The 13,704-nt window shown below is 35.8% G+C and overlaps 1 protein-coding gene across 1 annotated transcript; it reads left to right on the forward strand.

Moving 5' to 3' along the window:
- The first annotated feature begins 871 nt into the window (after positions 1-871).
- Positions 872-13,228, forward strand: LOC147388097 (anaphase-promoting complex subunit 5-like). The gene is made up of 9 exons (XM_086421512.1): positions 872-1,005; positions 1,466-1,525; positions 1,649-1,716; positions 3,861-3,966; positions 4,082-4,223; positions 8,200-8,298; positions 10,036-10,300; positions 10,999-11,066; positions 12,738-13,228. Exons 4-9 carry the CDS (start codon positions 3,926-3,928, stop codon positions 12,879-12,881), a joined length of 759 nt encoding a protein of 252 aa, XP_086277638.1. The 5' UTR covers positions 872-1,005; positions 1,466-1,525; positions 1,649-1,716; positions 3,861-3,925; the 3' UTR covers positions 12,882-13,228.
- Positions 13,229-13,704: the final 476 nt, after the last annotated feature.

Here is a 13,704-nt window from a genome sequence, read left to right on the forward strand (position 1 = left end):
TGGAATACTAGAACTCACAATATCAGTTAATAATAGATAATAATAAAAGTTTACTAGTCGTATATGTGATGTGGCCGAAGTAATGGCCGTTTTAAGCAATAAGCCCGATAATAAATCCCAGGGAAGGAGGCTAAGTTCTCATTGACTGGGAACAAATTGAGGAGTTTAAAGAAGTCTGCGAGGTTGCGTTTCATGACTATTGAACTTCCTTAATTTGGGACTGATGCTAGCTTCTCTGTGTTTGTTTTGTTCGCAGCTTGCGTTGTATTCATTTCTAGTTTCTTTCTCGCATCGAGATGTTTAATTTGCCATATATATATATATATATATATAGGGAACGGATCAAGGGACATGAAAAAACATATGTAAAAACAATGTAACATTAATAAAATTTTAAAATATGGGTTAGAAGTTTCGGATTAAGCTGATTTTTTGTGAGGATGATCTCTATGATGGGAAGATCATCCGGAAAAAAAAAATCAGTCCAATCTGAAACTTCTAACCCCATTAAAAGTGATTTAGAATGTGGACCGTCGATTTTTTGCCAATAATTTGTAAATCACTTTTGATGGATTTAGAAGTTTCAGATTGAGCTGATTTTTTGTGAGGATGATCTTCTCATCATAGTGACCATCCTTGCAAAAAATCAGCTCGATCCAAAACCTCTAACCCATGTTTTGAAAAAACATTGCTTTTACATATGTCCCTTGAACCGCCCCCATATATATATATATATATATTTTACTTTCTGGGGAGGGGGGCAACAACATTCTCTTTTATTTTTATTTTTTATTTCCTACTTAATCTTATTCTTGTTCTTCAATCTTCCAAAAGTCTGAACTTTTGTTACCAACTGGAATTAGTGTAACAGAGAAAAAGTGATGCCTTCGACATACATATACCCAATTTCATGGTTTTACAAGGTGTAATGGTCTTGGGGTGGTGCTGATATTACCATATAACAGTAACATAATGGAGTTGTGTGACAGTGGGATCATAGATAAAGTAAGTTCAGAATAAAAAATTTCAATTGTTTTTATTTTTTACTTTTTAAAATCATGCTTGAAATTTTGATTTTGTACTTGAATAATGGAGTGGTCTTCCCATGAACAGAAAAAAATTGCTAAAATATCAACCAGTTTGAAATCATTTTCTCAAAAAACAAATATCCAAAATAACACCTGTTACATAATATTACAGTGGTCAGAACTTACCATGATTTAAGTGAAAAAATGGCTAACTTTAACACATTCAAATGGACTTTACGGGCCATTGTTGTCCAAAAATACAAAATGTGTCCTGGGCATTATCATTATAATGACCATTAAATCCGTTCTGTTACATGTTTCATTCCATCATTGGTAGAATTGTTTTGTAAATTATCACGCGTCATTGAAATGCTCACATATTACCAAATGGTGGTAACAGAATATCTATTTGCTCAAATAATGTTGTGCTTTTACAGTGCTCCCCTTGCTCGACTTAACGCATTGATCCATGCAACCTGCTTTGCTGATGCATCAAGGTAAATTAATTACGACAAATCTCATGAATTTGATTGAAAATGCTGCATATTTTCTGTTTGTTCTTATGTCTTACTCAGTGTCTTACTTATCTGGCATCCCTTTGAATGTTTTTGAGTTGTCAGTTTAGCTGACGTTGAATTAGCGTATGTCAAACTCATCCAACATCTAGCAGTCTATAAAGGATACAAAGGTCAGTTTTTTATGCTTCAGTATTATAATAGTAAACCTTTTCTTGGTGTTATCAGTAAAAAACCTATTTCTTTGTCGATATATGGTATACTTCTACATGTTATTTAAATCATCATCATCATCATTATTGAGACCTTCACTACTGAAAATTGAGCAAATCGCATGAGTGAAATTTCCTCTGCCGACCAACTCGTTCAATCAAGTGACAAACTCCTATTGAAGCCCTTTGCAATCTGGAGATAACCAAATGGCTAGAGTCTTGGATATAATTTTATACACAACCATCAACTAATTGGGTTTGAACTCTAGAATGTACCTTGTTCCTTCCTTTTTGGGAATCAAATATACGAATGTGCTATTAGAGTAGTAACGAGGTAAGATTCTCCTGGAATTCGTTCATTTTCATGACTCTCATAAAATCTCCTTCAATCACATCCCAGCACCTTGTACAAGTTCTCAGTCCGAATTTCCTACATTTCTACTAATACATTTATGGAAATCCACAAATTTGCATGGCCCAGTGAACCTCTAGCTATCCAAAACACACAAACAGACAAATAAAAAAAAAAATCCTTCAACTTTGACATGAGTATTTGTACTATCTCTTAAATCTTCAAATGCATGTAGCCAACTCTAACTATCAACTTTGTGATGTCATCTCCAGTCGACACCCTTACATTCTTCATACTAGCTGATGCATAATTTATATGAGCACATGTGATATGTGGCACCACTATTAAGTATACTTTTTTTCTGTTTAAAGTTTAGTATTCCATTTGCCTATTAAGACTAACATATATATATATTGATAAGCTTTAGAGCTCCGTAGGCTAATTTGTCCTTTCCTGGTGATCTTTTCTACTTGTAAATAGCTTATGCTTTTTGTACTTTTTCTCCATTTTGCCCATCTTTCTATATTTATTTTTGGGTTTTATATATGTCCTTGCTTTATTTGTCATGCTAACTCACTTAATGACATGGCAATTTAAGCTATTTTGTTGTGTCGATATGCCTTGTCATGTATCCTGAAATATAGGACGTAATCACCTTTTATTTTCTACTTGTAAATAGATTATCTTTTTTTGTACTTTTCTTCGTTTCCTATCTTTCTATCTATCTATATATATATATATATTGGTGCTGGTTGGGGGGCGGGTTATTTATAGGACTTTGCTTTATCATCATGCTAACTCGCTTTTATCCTATTAAATAATGATAAGGCACTTTAAGGTTTTTGTCGTGTCAATATGCCTTATCATGTTTCCTGAAATGTAGGACGGAATCATCTTTATTTTATTGTTTTCCATCAAAAACTTGTTTTTGGAAGGACTGTTGTGTTCCATCCTGTACTAGAACGGGTGGTGGTGCGACAAATAAGTAAGTTTCTGTTGACAATAGGTTTGCTTCAAGGATTGACCTTGATTAGTAGGAGTGGCCTTGATGGATTACAAAATGGGAGACAAGTAAGACGATATTGCAACAAATATCTCTGAAAGCACAAGCAAGGGGGGGACATGTTGGTTTAAGGTTTTAAAAGGATGAACGAAAGTCAGATGGGCCTCAATTCAGGCATTGAAAGTGAATATCAAGATGATTCCCTTTCTAGGAGAGATGGCTTTAAATATGAGTGCATGAAGAAATAGGATTCATGCAACTGACTTTATACAAAAGGGATAAGATTTATGATGAAGCTTTTATCTTAATAACCCTTCTGATTTAAATAGAATCAAAATATTATACAATACATGTATGTAGAAGTGTCTGTTTTTAAGGTTACTCCTAGGTTCCATGTCAAACACCTCTTATCTATTTCGTACATCGTGACATGCATCCATGTCATTGATTCATGATCAGTATCCGATTTGTCTTCAGCTGATTCAAGTCCAACTGCAGTTTTCATTTCTGTTTTAGTCCATTTAATTTTTAAATAATTTATCCATCCAACACAAACTCAACTGCTTCTCTTGCTTACATATAGTGTTGCTTTACTAAATATGGGCTCAATGGTTTTGGAATCTGTTTTATTGCCATCTTCTTCTTCACTTATTTCATCTAACATGTTGAGATAAGATATCTCAGAAACTTGTTATTTGGAGTTAATCTCCATAGTAACTTCTTAATCTCATATGATAATTATTTCTGTAGAAGCCTTCGTTTCTCTTAAAGTCGCAGAAGAAAAGTTCGTATCTTTAGGGAACTCACGGATTCAGATGCTAAAGCTGCAGTTGCTTCATGAGCATGCTTTACATCGGTAAGGTTTTTAAAACTATATGTTTGTATTTTTGCATGACATGCAAAAGAAGATAGAGGAAATCATGGTTTCTACATGGTAATTTTGTTTTCTAAAATAGATGAATCTCATACAGAGGACATTTGAAGCTAGCCCAACGAGTGTGTGACGAGTTTGGAGTGATGGCCTCTTCTGTAAATGGTGTAGACTTGGAGCTGAAAATTGAAGCATTCATTCGTCATGCTCGTACACTTCTTGCAGCCAACCAATTTAGCCAGGTTTGACATATTCTCTTCACCATACTTCTTGGCACTTCTAAAGGGAAAAACGAATTTATTCACAGAAGACTATATGAATAAGTAAGAAAAAAAATGTTGCTCAAGTGCTTCATAATTAATTTGTAACTCTTTGCAGCTAATGGTCTGGTATGATATACCAATATGCATTTTCATTTGTTGATGAAGCATTCTAGATCCCATATCACGTCAAACACATTGCCAACTAAACTCAATTGGACTACCAAATGTCCAAGTATATGATTCATGGAGCAATCGAATCAAGCGTCATGGCATAAGTTATGCATGATAATATGGAGCCTAGGTTGAATCAATTATATGACTTGCTATGTGCATTGATTTTCAATATCGTGGGTTTGACTCATTTGACCCATTGGACATGATAGAGGACATGGTCCAATGGTTGGGGAGGAGGTTGAAGGTACTGTCTCATTGAGGTGGTATAGTCTGTGTGGTAATACCACAGACCTGGGATTAAAAACCCTCCTACACACTTAAACCTATAAAAATGAATTTGGGGAGATCGACTTGCATATCCCTCAATGTCGTGTGACCCGATTTGTTACCCACAAGGAGATTGATTTGAGGTTACTTGTAGGAACGAGCTAATTATGTTTTGGGCTTGGGAGAGTAGGCTGACGTACTTGACACTTCCCCCTACAATCTATATAAATAGGGCCCATGGTCACTAATTTTTGGAGAATTAGAGCTTAGTGTAATCTCTCTAGGCTTACACATAAACCTTAGATAGAGGAGAGGGTCCCATTGGAAATCTAAGTTCAGCCTACCAGCACACACTTGATAGGAAAAGAAAATTGAATGCATATTAGTCATATGATATGATGCTCTAACCCCAAGGGGTTGACCTAGTGGCAAGCCGAGCATTGATAAGCTCCTCAGGAAGGGTAGGCCAAGTGTTCAAAACCCCACGAAGCAATGAATTCCTTGGAGCCACCCTCCAGGGTTTGCTTGACCCTCGACTCAATCAGTTGCACATATGACTTTCTGAGGGGGCGTTGCGTGTTATTTTCACCTGAAGGGTGGGGATACCCACGATAAGAAAAAACAAATAAAAATATGATATGATGTTGTAACGCCCCAGGCTGACCCACAATAGTACAATATGGTCTGCTTTGGGCCGAAATCCGTACGGCTTTAAATCACATTGTGTCAGGGTTACACAACGGACTGGGCCCCAGCACAATATTGTTGTCTTTGGCGGCTCCACCTATCTCACTGGCAGATCTTTCCTCATGTTTTGTTTCCTACTAGCAGGCCTCACCCCCAGGTAGAACGCGTTGTAAGTCGCACGGGTTTCGGCCCAAAGCAGAGGATATTGTACTATTGTGGGCTGGGGTGTTATAGATGCTTTTGGATCAATAAATCTGGGATGAACTTGAACAAGGAATTGATGCACCATAAGTAGAAACTAATGTACCTGTGTGAGCAAGAGATAAGGAAGCTGTGGCAGTTAGAGTCTATCTAGGACGGGAAACATCATTTAGACTGAAAGCAACATATGAGTGACAAAGGAGGATGTATGACTAGTAGAGGGTGATGAGAAAGGATCTGTTAGAAAAGCAGAGTGACCTCTCGAGTCTCCATTACCGTCAAATGAATGACCTCCTCTACCAATAGGGGTAGGTTGTGGATGATCTGGAAGATCCCAACAAATCTCTTTAGTTTGTCTTGTTTTCCTGCAGTTATGACATTTAAGTTTATCTCCGTCTTCGTTGATCTAGAACCCAAGTTACTTTCCTCCTTTCGACCACCTCTTCCCATTCAACTTGGAGTGGTGATCTAAGTAAATCTCTCCTATGGCTTAGTACACTGAATGACAGTCCTTCGACTCTCCTCACTCTGTATGAAGGTATAAACCTGGCTCAGGAGAGGCAAACTCTTCTAGAATCTGAACACGTGACTGCTCATGCTCTACATTTATGCCAGCCAAGAACTGAAAAATCCTATTCCTTTCAATCAAAACCCTATAGTTTACCACATATTTGGGTGTTTCTAGAGTAAAGTCTAGGAAATCGTCAAGTTCTTTCCACATTTGACCCAGTGAGCCATGGTAAGCCGGTAAGGTCTTCTCCCCCTTACAAAAGTGAATTATGTTATATTTAGTTGATATATATGAGCCATGTTGTCCACTTAGGAGTATGTCTGAGTTGTTACCTCCCAAATCTCCTTTAACACTCTTTAAAAACATGAAATTACTACTAATTGCAGGCTGCATATAGTAAAAGCAACCATATCATCACAGTGAAATTCTTATCACCTTTTTGCCAAAAATATGATTTGTAGGAAGTGGTTTCCTGATGGACCCATCTAGGTTACCAATTTTTCCCTTGCTTGTTATGAATAGTCAAACAGATGGGTCCCAAGCTAAGTAATTTGATCCATCCAACTTGGTTCTAGTAATCGGAAGGCATGAGTTATCAACTGAGGTGCTAATTGGGAGCTGTACAACATAAAGATTTACACTATCGGAAGGTTGATCTACTTTAGACATTTCAACCAACAGAATTTCGGTGTACACTCACCCCATTCTACCTTGACCAAGGTACAAAGAAACGAGTAAACACTCCACGTTGGAAACCTCAAGAGAAAAGGTCAAGCATACTCCCAAATATCATTTTAGAACCTTAACCATGCAAAAAACCATTAAAAAATAAACACTACAGTCTTGTTCATCAAAGGAGTAGTGAGTCTATGGTGAACAAAAGGTCCTAGATCACTCAAAACTTAATGGATTCAAACAACTCAAAAAAGGGCTCAGTACCTACCTAGTTACTGAGCCACAATCTCCAAATCCATTCCATTTTTATTTATTTTTTCGATTTTTTAGATTTGTTTTTTTTTTTTTTTTTGAAAGCAGCACAAACAACTGTCCTCTAAGCCAAACCCAAGGAGATTTGATCCCCCCCCCCCCTGGTGTTGTCTGTGTAAATGATGGTGTCAGCACCTTTTCTCTTAGACTCTCAAACCTGCTCCATTTGGATCTTTTTTTTTTTTTTTCCTGAAGGAAGAAAAGAACAAATACAAAAATGAGACAGAAGAAGAGGAAAAGAGAATGAGAACACATTAAAGAGTAATGATCAAGGAAACCAAATAATACAAAAGCATGACTAAATTACCCTTAAAAGAGTAACATTCGCAGAATAAAGTTTCCAAGGTGTGCCAAGAGTCACTCCTGAATTACCACCAATTTTCCCAACACCCTATACTGTTTTGTCAATGAGTACAAATTCGTCGTTGTCGCAGATCTCATGTGCTTGTTTGAGAAGGAACAATTTTAAATCCTTCATTCAGGTGAAAGCATGTATAATCACTGCCGACCTTACCCACCCATTCCACAATGTTGGCCGTACCTCTAACAAGGTATAAGACATATATGTTCATTCTTTACACTGAGAAAGGCAGCTCTAGAGTATATCTCACAATTCTTGGAGATGATAGGTGAACATGAAGGGTTGCTCAACAATACCCGGCTAGATGAGTTTATAAGTCACTAATAGGGCAAGCTTACACTTCATACATCAACTTATTGGTTCCAAGTGTCCCGACCTGGCAACACATGGTCAATAACTTCTATCGGACTTTTCGTTTCTGTCAAGGGAGGCTTTCACAAGGACCAACTGAAGGCATTATATTATGAATAGTTATGATTTTAGAGTATGTATTAATGCTTATTTTTTCATTTCTAAAGCTCTGTTCATAGTAACTTCTTTTTCCATGACTAGAATGAAATTTCATAATTTCCCAATTTTTTTTTCAGTATTCTATACTCATTGGATTATTTCTTTCTTTGAGTTGATTGAAATTTACAACAAAATCAATGTTTAAAACCTTATTTATGATATAAACAATAATGAGTCTAATCAGTATTGCTCATTCATGCCACTTGTTTTAAATGAGGTAAAATATCAAATGGTCTAATAGATAGTTTTCTTTTCAGGCAGCTGTGGTAGCACATTCTGTCTTTTGCATGTGTTACAAATTCAATCGGCAAGTTGAGAATGCCACTACTCTTCTTTTGCTCGCTGAGATCCACAAGGTATGCATGACATAGTAGTTACTTATGGTTTAAAGTTTCATTCCATTTCAGAATATTTCAACCTATTATTCCAGTTTTTTTAACAGTACCGGAATGGAAAAACATTATGGAATTTCAAATGTGTCAGAATATTTCGGTATGTTTGTGTTCGGAATGTTTCGCAAAACATGCTTTTTTTTAATTGAAACTCAAATGTTTTGGAACATTTCGGATTGTTTCCAATTGTTTCATTACATTTTGGAATGTTGCATAATGTTTTGAAACATTTCCGAATGTGTCCTGAAACCTACTGGAGCATACAAGTACAATGTCTGGAACTAAATTAACCATTAAACAAATTTCATAAATTGTAAGATTCATTTAATCAAAAAAAAAAAAAAAAAAGAATTCTACACGATCTATGCATCAAATGCATTATTTTGAGATTTGTTTATTTGTCTCAGAATGTTTCAATGCATTTCTAATATGTATCAATGTGAAATAATGTGATTTCTAATTCTAACTTTCATTTTAAACATTTAAAAAACATATTTCTATACGTAACATTTCTGATTCATTTTTGCTGAAACGAAGGAAAGAAACGAGGTTTTGATATTTTTATCTACTTATATGTGCATTGAAAGCTACCTGTACATTAGATATGTATGTTGATGTTAGTAAAAAATCTGAGCTACATGTATAATTGTAGAAATATGATTTAATTGAGAATTCTTGAATGAATATTACAAAAGCCCCAATAGGGTATGTATAGACATTATATCAACCAAGATATATGAAAATTTCCTAATATAAATATTCTAGAATATCCTAATTGATGTATTCTAAATATCAATATATATTCTAGAATATCCTCCATTTGTGATGATGAGATACACTAACAATGATACAGTGAATCTCATGCATCTTAATACAATGCATCTTATTCTCTAACAATAATAGACTAAGAAACTCAAAAGTTCACACCAATGGTGGAGAGCTAATATTCACTCAATGGGTCCTATATAGGTAATCCCTACCGAAAAGTAGCATGATGAGATCAATGACATCTGTTCTATTTGCTATGAGTCCAACTAGCCTTACTAATTTAGTAAGATTTTAACTCTTACTAAGGGTTGTTGAGCTCACCTTGTGGCGTCCAAAAACATGATCCGATGCCACGGTGTTGTAGAAGAAAAAATTCTATCAACTTTGAAACAAATTATTTCAAAAAAATGTTATTCACTGTTGAATTTTAATTTTAAATTTGAGAGTTTCGTAGCCATCCATTTTCAAAACCTTGGATCAAGCCCAATATATATATATATATATATATATATATATATATATATAATTTTTAGGTCTGAGCTTTTCCATGAAATCTAGTGGAATGTGTTATTGGATTGCCAATTTGGTAAACTCCATTTGAGCTCAAGGACCCTTAGTAAGAGTTAAAATCTTACCAAGGAAGTGTGTTTCATTTGCTATAGAAGTTTTCTGGAATAAGTTTTCCATATTTTTTGGACTTTTTAGGAACAAGTCCATACACCTAATTGTTACATTCATCTTATTAGGCTGATTCTATGCCCAAAGGTCTCCTCAGTGGATGGCAAATAATGGCTGCCATCCCTTGATGCGAGCCATGTCTAAGGATATGTATGAGACTGTTTTGATGGTTTATTAGGTAAACATGCACTTAAGGTTTCCTCTCAGATTGCAATTGAGGGTAAAAAAAACTTCTCTTTATGTTTTTTATGCCAGAAATCAGGCAATGCTGTTTTAGGCCTCCCTTATGCGTTAGCAAGCCTTTCGTTTTGCCAATCATTTAATCTGGATCTTCTAGAAGCATCAGCAACTCTGACACTCGCAGAAATGTGGCTCTCACTTGGTTCTAACCTTGCAAAGCGGGCGTCTACCCTTCTACATCGAGCTCTCCCGATTATTCTTGGTCATGGAGGATTGGAGCTACGTGCGCGAGCTTATATTGCAATTGCAAAGTGCTATTTGTCAGATCCAAGCTTTTCTGGTACTGTAATATTTTTCTTTCCTTTGGTTTCATATTTACGGAATTACTAATAATAGTTTTTGAGAACTGCTATTGGCACCCCAACTTTTACTTATTACACCTCATTTCTAAATTATTTATCAGCCCCCAATTAAATGTTAAACACACTCTTCAAGTATTACAAAAGTTTGGTTCAAATTATAATCTCAACATTACAAAACATTTTAACACCAGTTCAGACAATTTCAATAGTCGTTTACAATTAAGATACGGCTCATATAAAATCCTAGACCCAAAAAGTAGAAATCTAGCAAATATTACTCATAAGACTCAGTAACCAATTTCAATAGTTGGTGAGATTCTGTCAGTACTAGAACTGATTTTATTCTGCTGCGACTTGATGAAGCCTGGTTGGCCTTGGCTGAGTCCTTTGGCTTGCTAATATTACTCCTCTGAGTTTTGACCTGAGATAAGACTTGGTAACCACTTAGATTAGAACTATGAACTGAGACATGTTGCATGAATTAATCTCTATCAAATTTGGCATTCATAGAAGGGCCATATCCTGATATGCAATGTTGCAAAAAGTAGATGCTTAAAATCAAGGTTGGTCATGCATCACGGGTTATTTCATGGTCATGATGTTCTTTTTAGTTTATTTCATATATTACCTTATTTGTTGGGTTTCTGATATTTTATATGTGCTTGCTTTACTTCAGTTTCTGAAGATTCTGAGGTTGTGCTGGATCCTTTGAGGCAAGCTTCTGAGGAGCTTCAAATTTTAGAGGTCAGTCTGATTTTCCAGTTTGCACACACACGCGCGCGCGGGCGCGCACACACACATAATATATAAATATATATATATAGGGTAGCCTTCCATTGCCGAAGTCCTAGCCAAAGTGTTTTGTCCTATATGGGCTAAAAGTTTCGGAATGGGCTGATCATCCTCACAAAAAATCAGCCAGTTCTGAAACTTCTAACACCAGTTTATAAGTTGAAGAATCATGGACTGTCAGTTTTTACCGTTGGTTTATAAACCACTTTTGATGGGGTTAGAAGTTTTGGAATGGGCTGATTTTTGTGAGGATGATCTCCTCACCCCATCCTCACAAAAAATCAGCCCATTCCAAAACTTTTAGCCCATATAAGACAAAACTTTGGCTAGGATCAATGTTTTCAAGATACTCATAAAGCTCAACCATTGGATTTTATGTTTAAAGGGTTGGGATCATGTGTTTTTTTCATGAGTCATTCTTAGGAGTTAACGGATCCCAACCCATATATATAACTTGGATGTGTTTATTGTTTTGTGTCAGAAATGTAATTTTGAAACTCATTATGTGGATCCATCCTTAATTAATAGCCAAGGTAGCATAAAAATGGTGTTCATGTTAGAAGCTTGCATACTTGAAATCTATGTTTGGCCATTTGGTTGGTGATCCAATCCATCACAAAAGGGCCAAGCTCCCTCTGGAGTAACTGGTTAGAATTTACAGTTTGCAGAAAATTTTGTACTCATCCATCAATAAAAAACTGTCACGGAGCAGTGACGTGAATACCATAAATGTACATTTGTTGTGGTCATTGACCCAGTAATTGTCAGATTGACAACAACCCAAAATCCCAAAGTCTCAAAATTCAGAGTGATCAATGATGTTGTCTGTCGATAATGTTGCGAAAGAACTCTCTTAGATGACAGGGATTTAACCCAAATGGGATGGATTTTAGTATTAATCTCCAAGGGACGTCCTAGGCTAGCTGTTGAATGGTTTGGATCAATGGCCATTTGGCCCTATATGTGTCATCCACATGATCACGTCACTATTGTTTGACTGTCTAAAAAATGATGTTCTGCTATTGATTAGTTGGAATTAGTTTTAACATTGGGAAATTTTTACTGACCATTATGAGGGATGAGTTGATATTTGGATGATTGCATCGTTAATCACATTCCAAGTTGACATCTTCATGTAAATTTCTATAGGCTTTGTAACCTACTCCATTCTAGGCCCTTGGGCCCTTCAAGATAAGCGTAGCATACACTAAATATGATATGGAAATTTTAATAGACATAGTAACAAGAAACACAAGTTGAGCATTGGTGTCAGACAGTTGAACATGCAAGGAATTCAATATATCATTTGTTTGTTATGCCTTTATCCTATGTAAAAATTCAATATAAGATGTGTATCCAACCAAACTATAGGCATTTCATTGAACCAATCACACACTATTCTCATTTAAATTTTTATGGGTTTCCAAAACAACGTTACACATCCCTATGAGTTCTTGATTGTGTCTGTCAATCGCGTATTATTTCCCTGATCCCGCCACCATGAGCCATGAGTGTTTTTTGTTGATATATTGATCTTGTAGATGTATCTAGATTAAAAATTCTTGGTACATATTCATTTGATGTTGATTATGGCAATTAGTGATAATTGTCTATGGCACGCAGTATCATGAATTAGCTGCTGAAGCCTTCTATTTGATGGCCATTGTCTTCGACAAGCTCAGGCAGATAGAAGAAAGGGAAGAAGCTGCGGCTTCATTCAAGAAGCATATGATTGCTCTTGAAAATCCAGAAGAGGACTCCTGCTGATATAGAAGAACTTTAATATAGTTGCAAATATCTTCTAAGACCCTGAAATGCAAAATCATTTGTGGAAATTCTTTATAGAGGTGTATTGCAGAAATATCTCAATCCTAGTGTGATGTACTTGGTGTAATACGCAACGTAATAATGTTGAAGAGGATGAATTTGCTTCTAATAGTTTTTTCCCCTTTGGGGAGGCATAGGAGATGTTAATTTTGGGAGGATTGGGATGTAAATACTTGTATGGACTTTTCTCTAATCTTGGATGCACAGATGGCTGAGTTGGGAGGGAAAAGACAGGTTTTTCTCGGGATCCTATGTGAGGAATCCCTAGGACTATCTTTTGATATCAACAGTGTGATGTCTCCGGAATCTAAGAATTTTCCTTCCTTTTTGTTAACTTAGAGAGATTGACCAGAACAAAAATACCATATATATGCAATATAAATGTATGGGAGGCGATTAGGTCTATGACTTGTACAACTATCTACAGGGTTTCACCTCCCTAGTCCCTACTAGAACCGGAATCCCAATATATATATAGGGAGCGTTCAACAGACAATCTTAGGGAAACGCTGAGAGAAAATTTGTCTTATGACTTAAAAGTTTTCCTCACAAAAATCAGCTCAATCTGAACTTTCTAATCCCATCAAAAGTAATTTACAAAGTTTGAAGAAATGTGGACAGTTGATTTTATCAATAATTTATGTTCACTTTTGATTGTGTTAGAAGTTTCAAATTGAGCTGATTTTTTTGTTTGGATGATCTCGCCATAATGATCATTTTCACAAAAAAATAAGCCAAATCTTGAGTTTTTAATCCATGTAGG

The sequence above is a fragment of the Akebia trifoliata genome, chromosome 13 (genome assembly GCF_017979445.1).
Source record: "Akebia trifoliata isolate Shusen 1 chromosome 13, ASM1797944v1, whole genome shotgun sequence".
NCBI classification, from domain to species: Eukaryota; Viridiplantae; Streptophyta; class Magnoliopsida; order Ranunculales; family Lardizabalaceae; genus Akebia; species Akebia trifoliata.

Coding starts and splice junctions, on each gene's coding strand:
- LOC147388097 (XM_086421512.1), top strand. CDS start 3,926: ATGCTAAAGCTGCAGTTGCTTCATGAGCATGCTTTACATCG. Junction 10,301..10,998: donor GTCAGATCCAAGCTTTTCTG/GTACTGTAATAT, acceptor GCTTTACTTCAG/TTTCTGAAGATTCTGAGGTT. Junction 11,067..12,737: donor AGGAGCTTCAAATTTTAGAG/GTCAGTCTGATT, acceptor TATGGCACGCAG/TATCATGAATTAGCTGCTGA.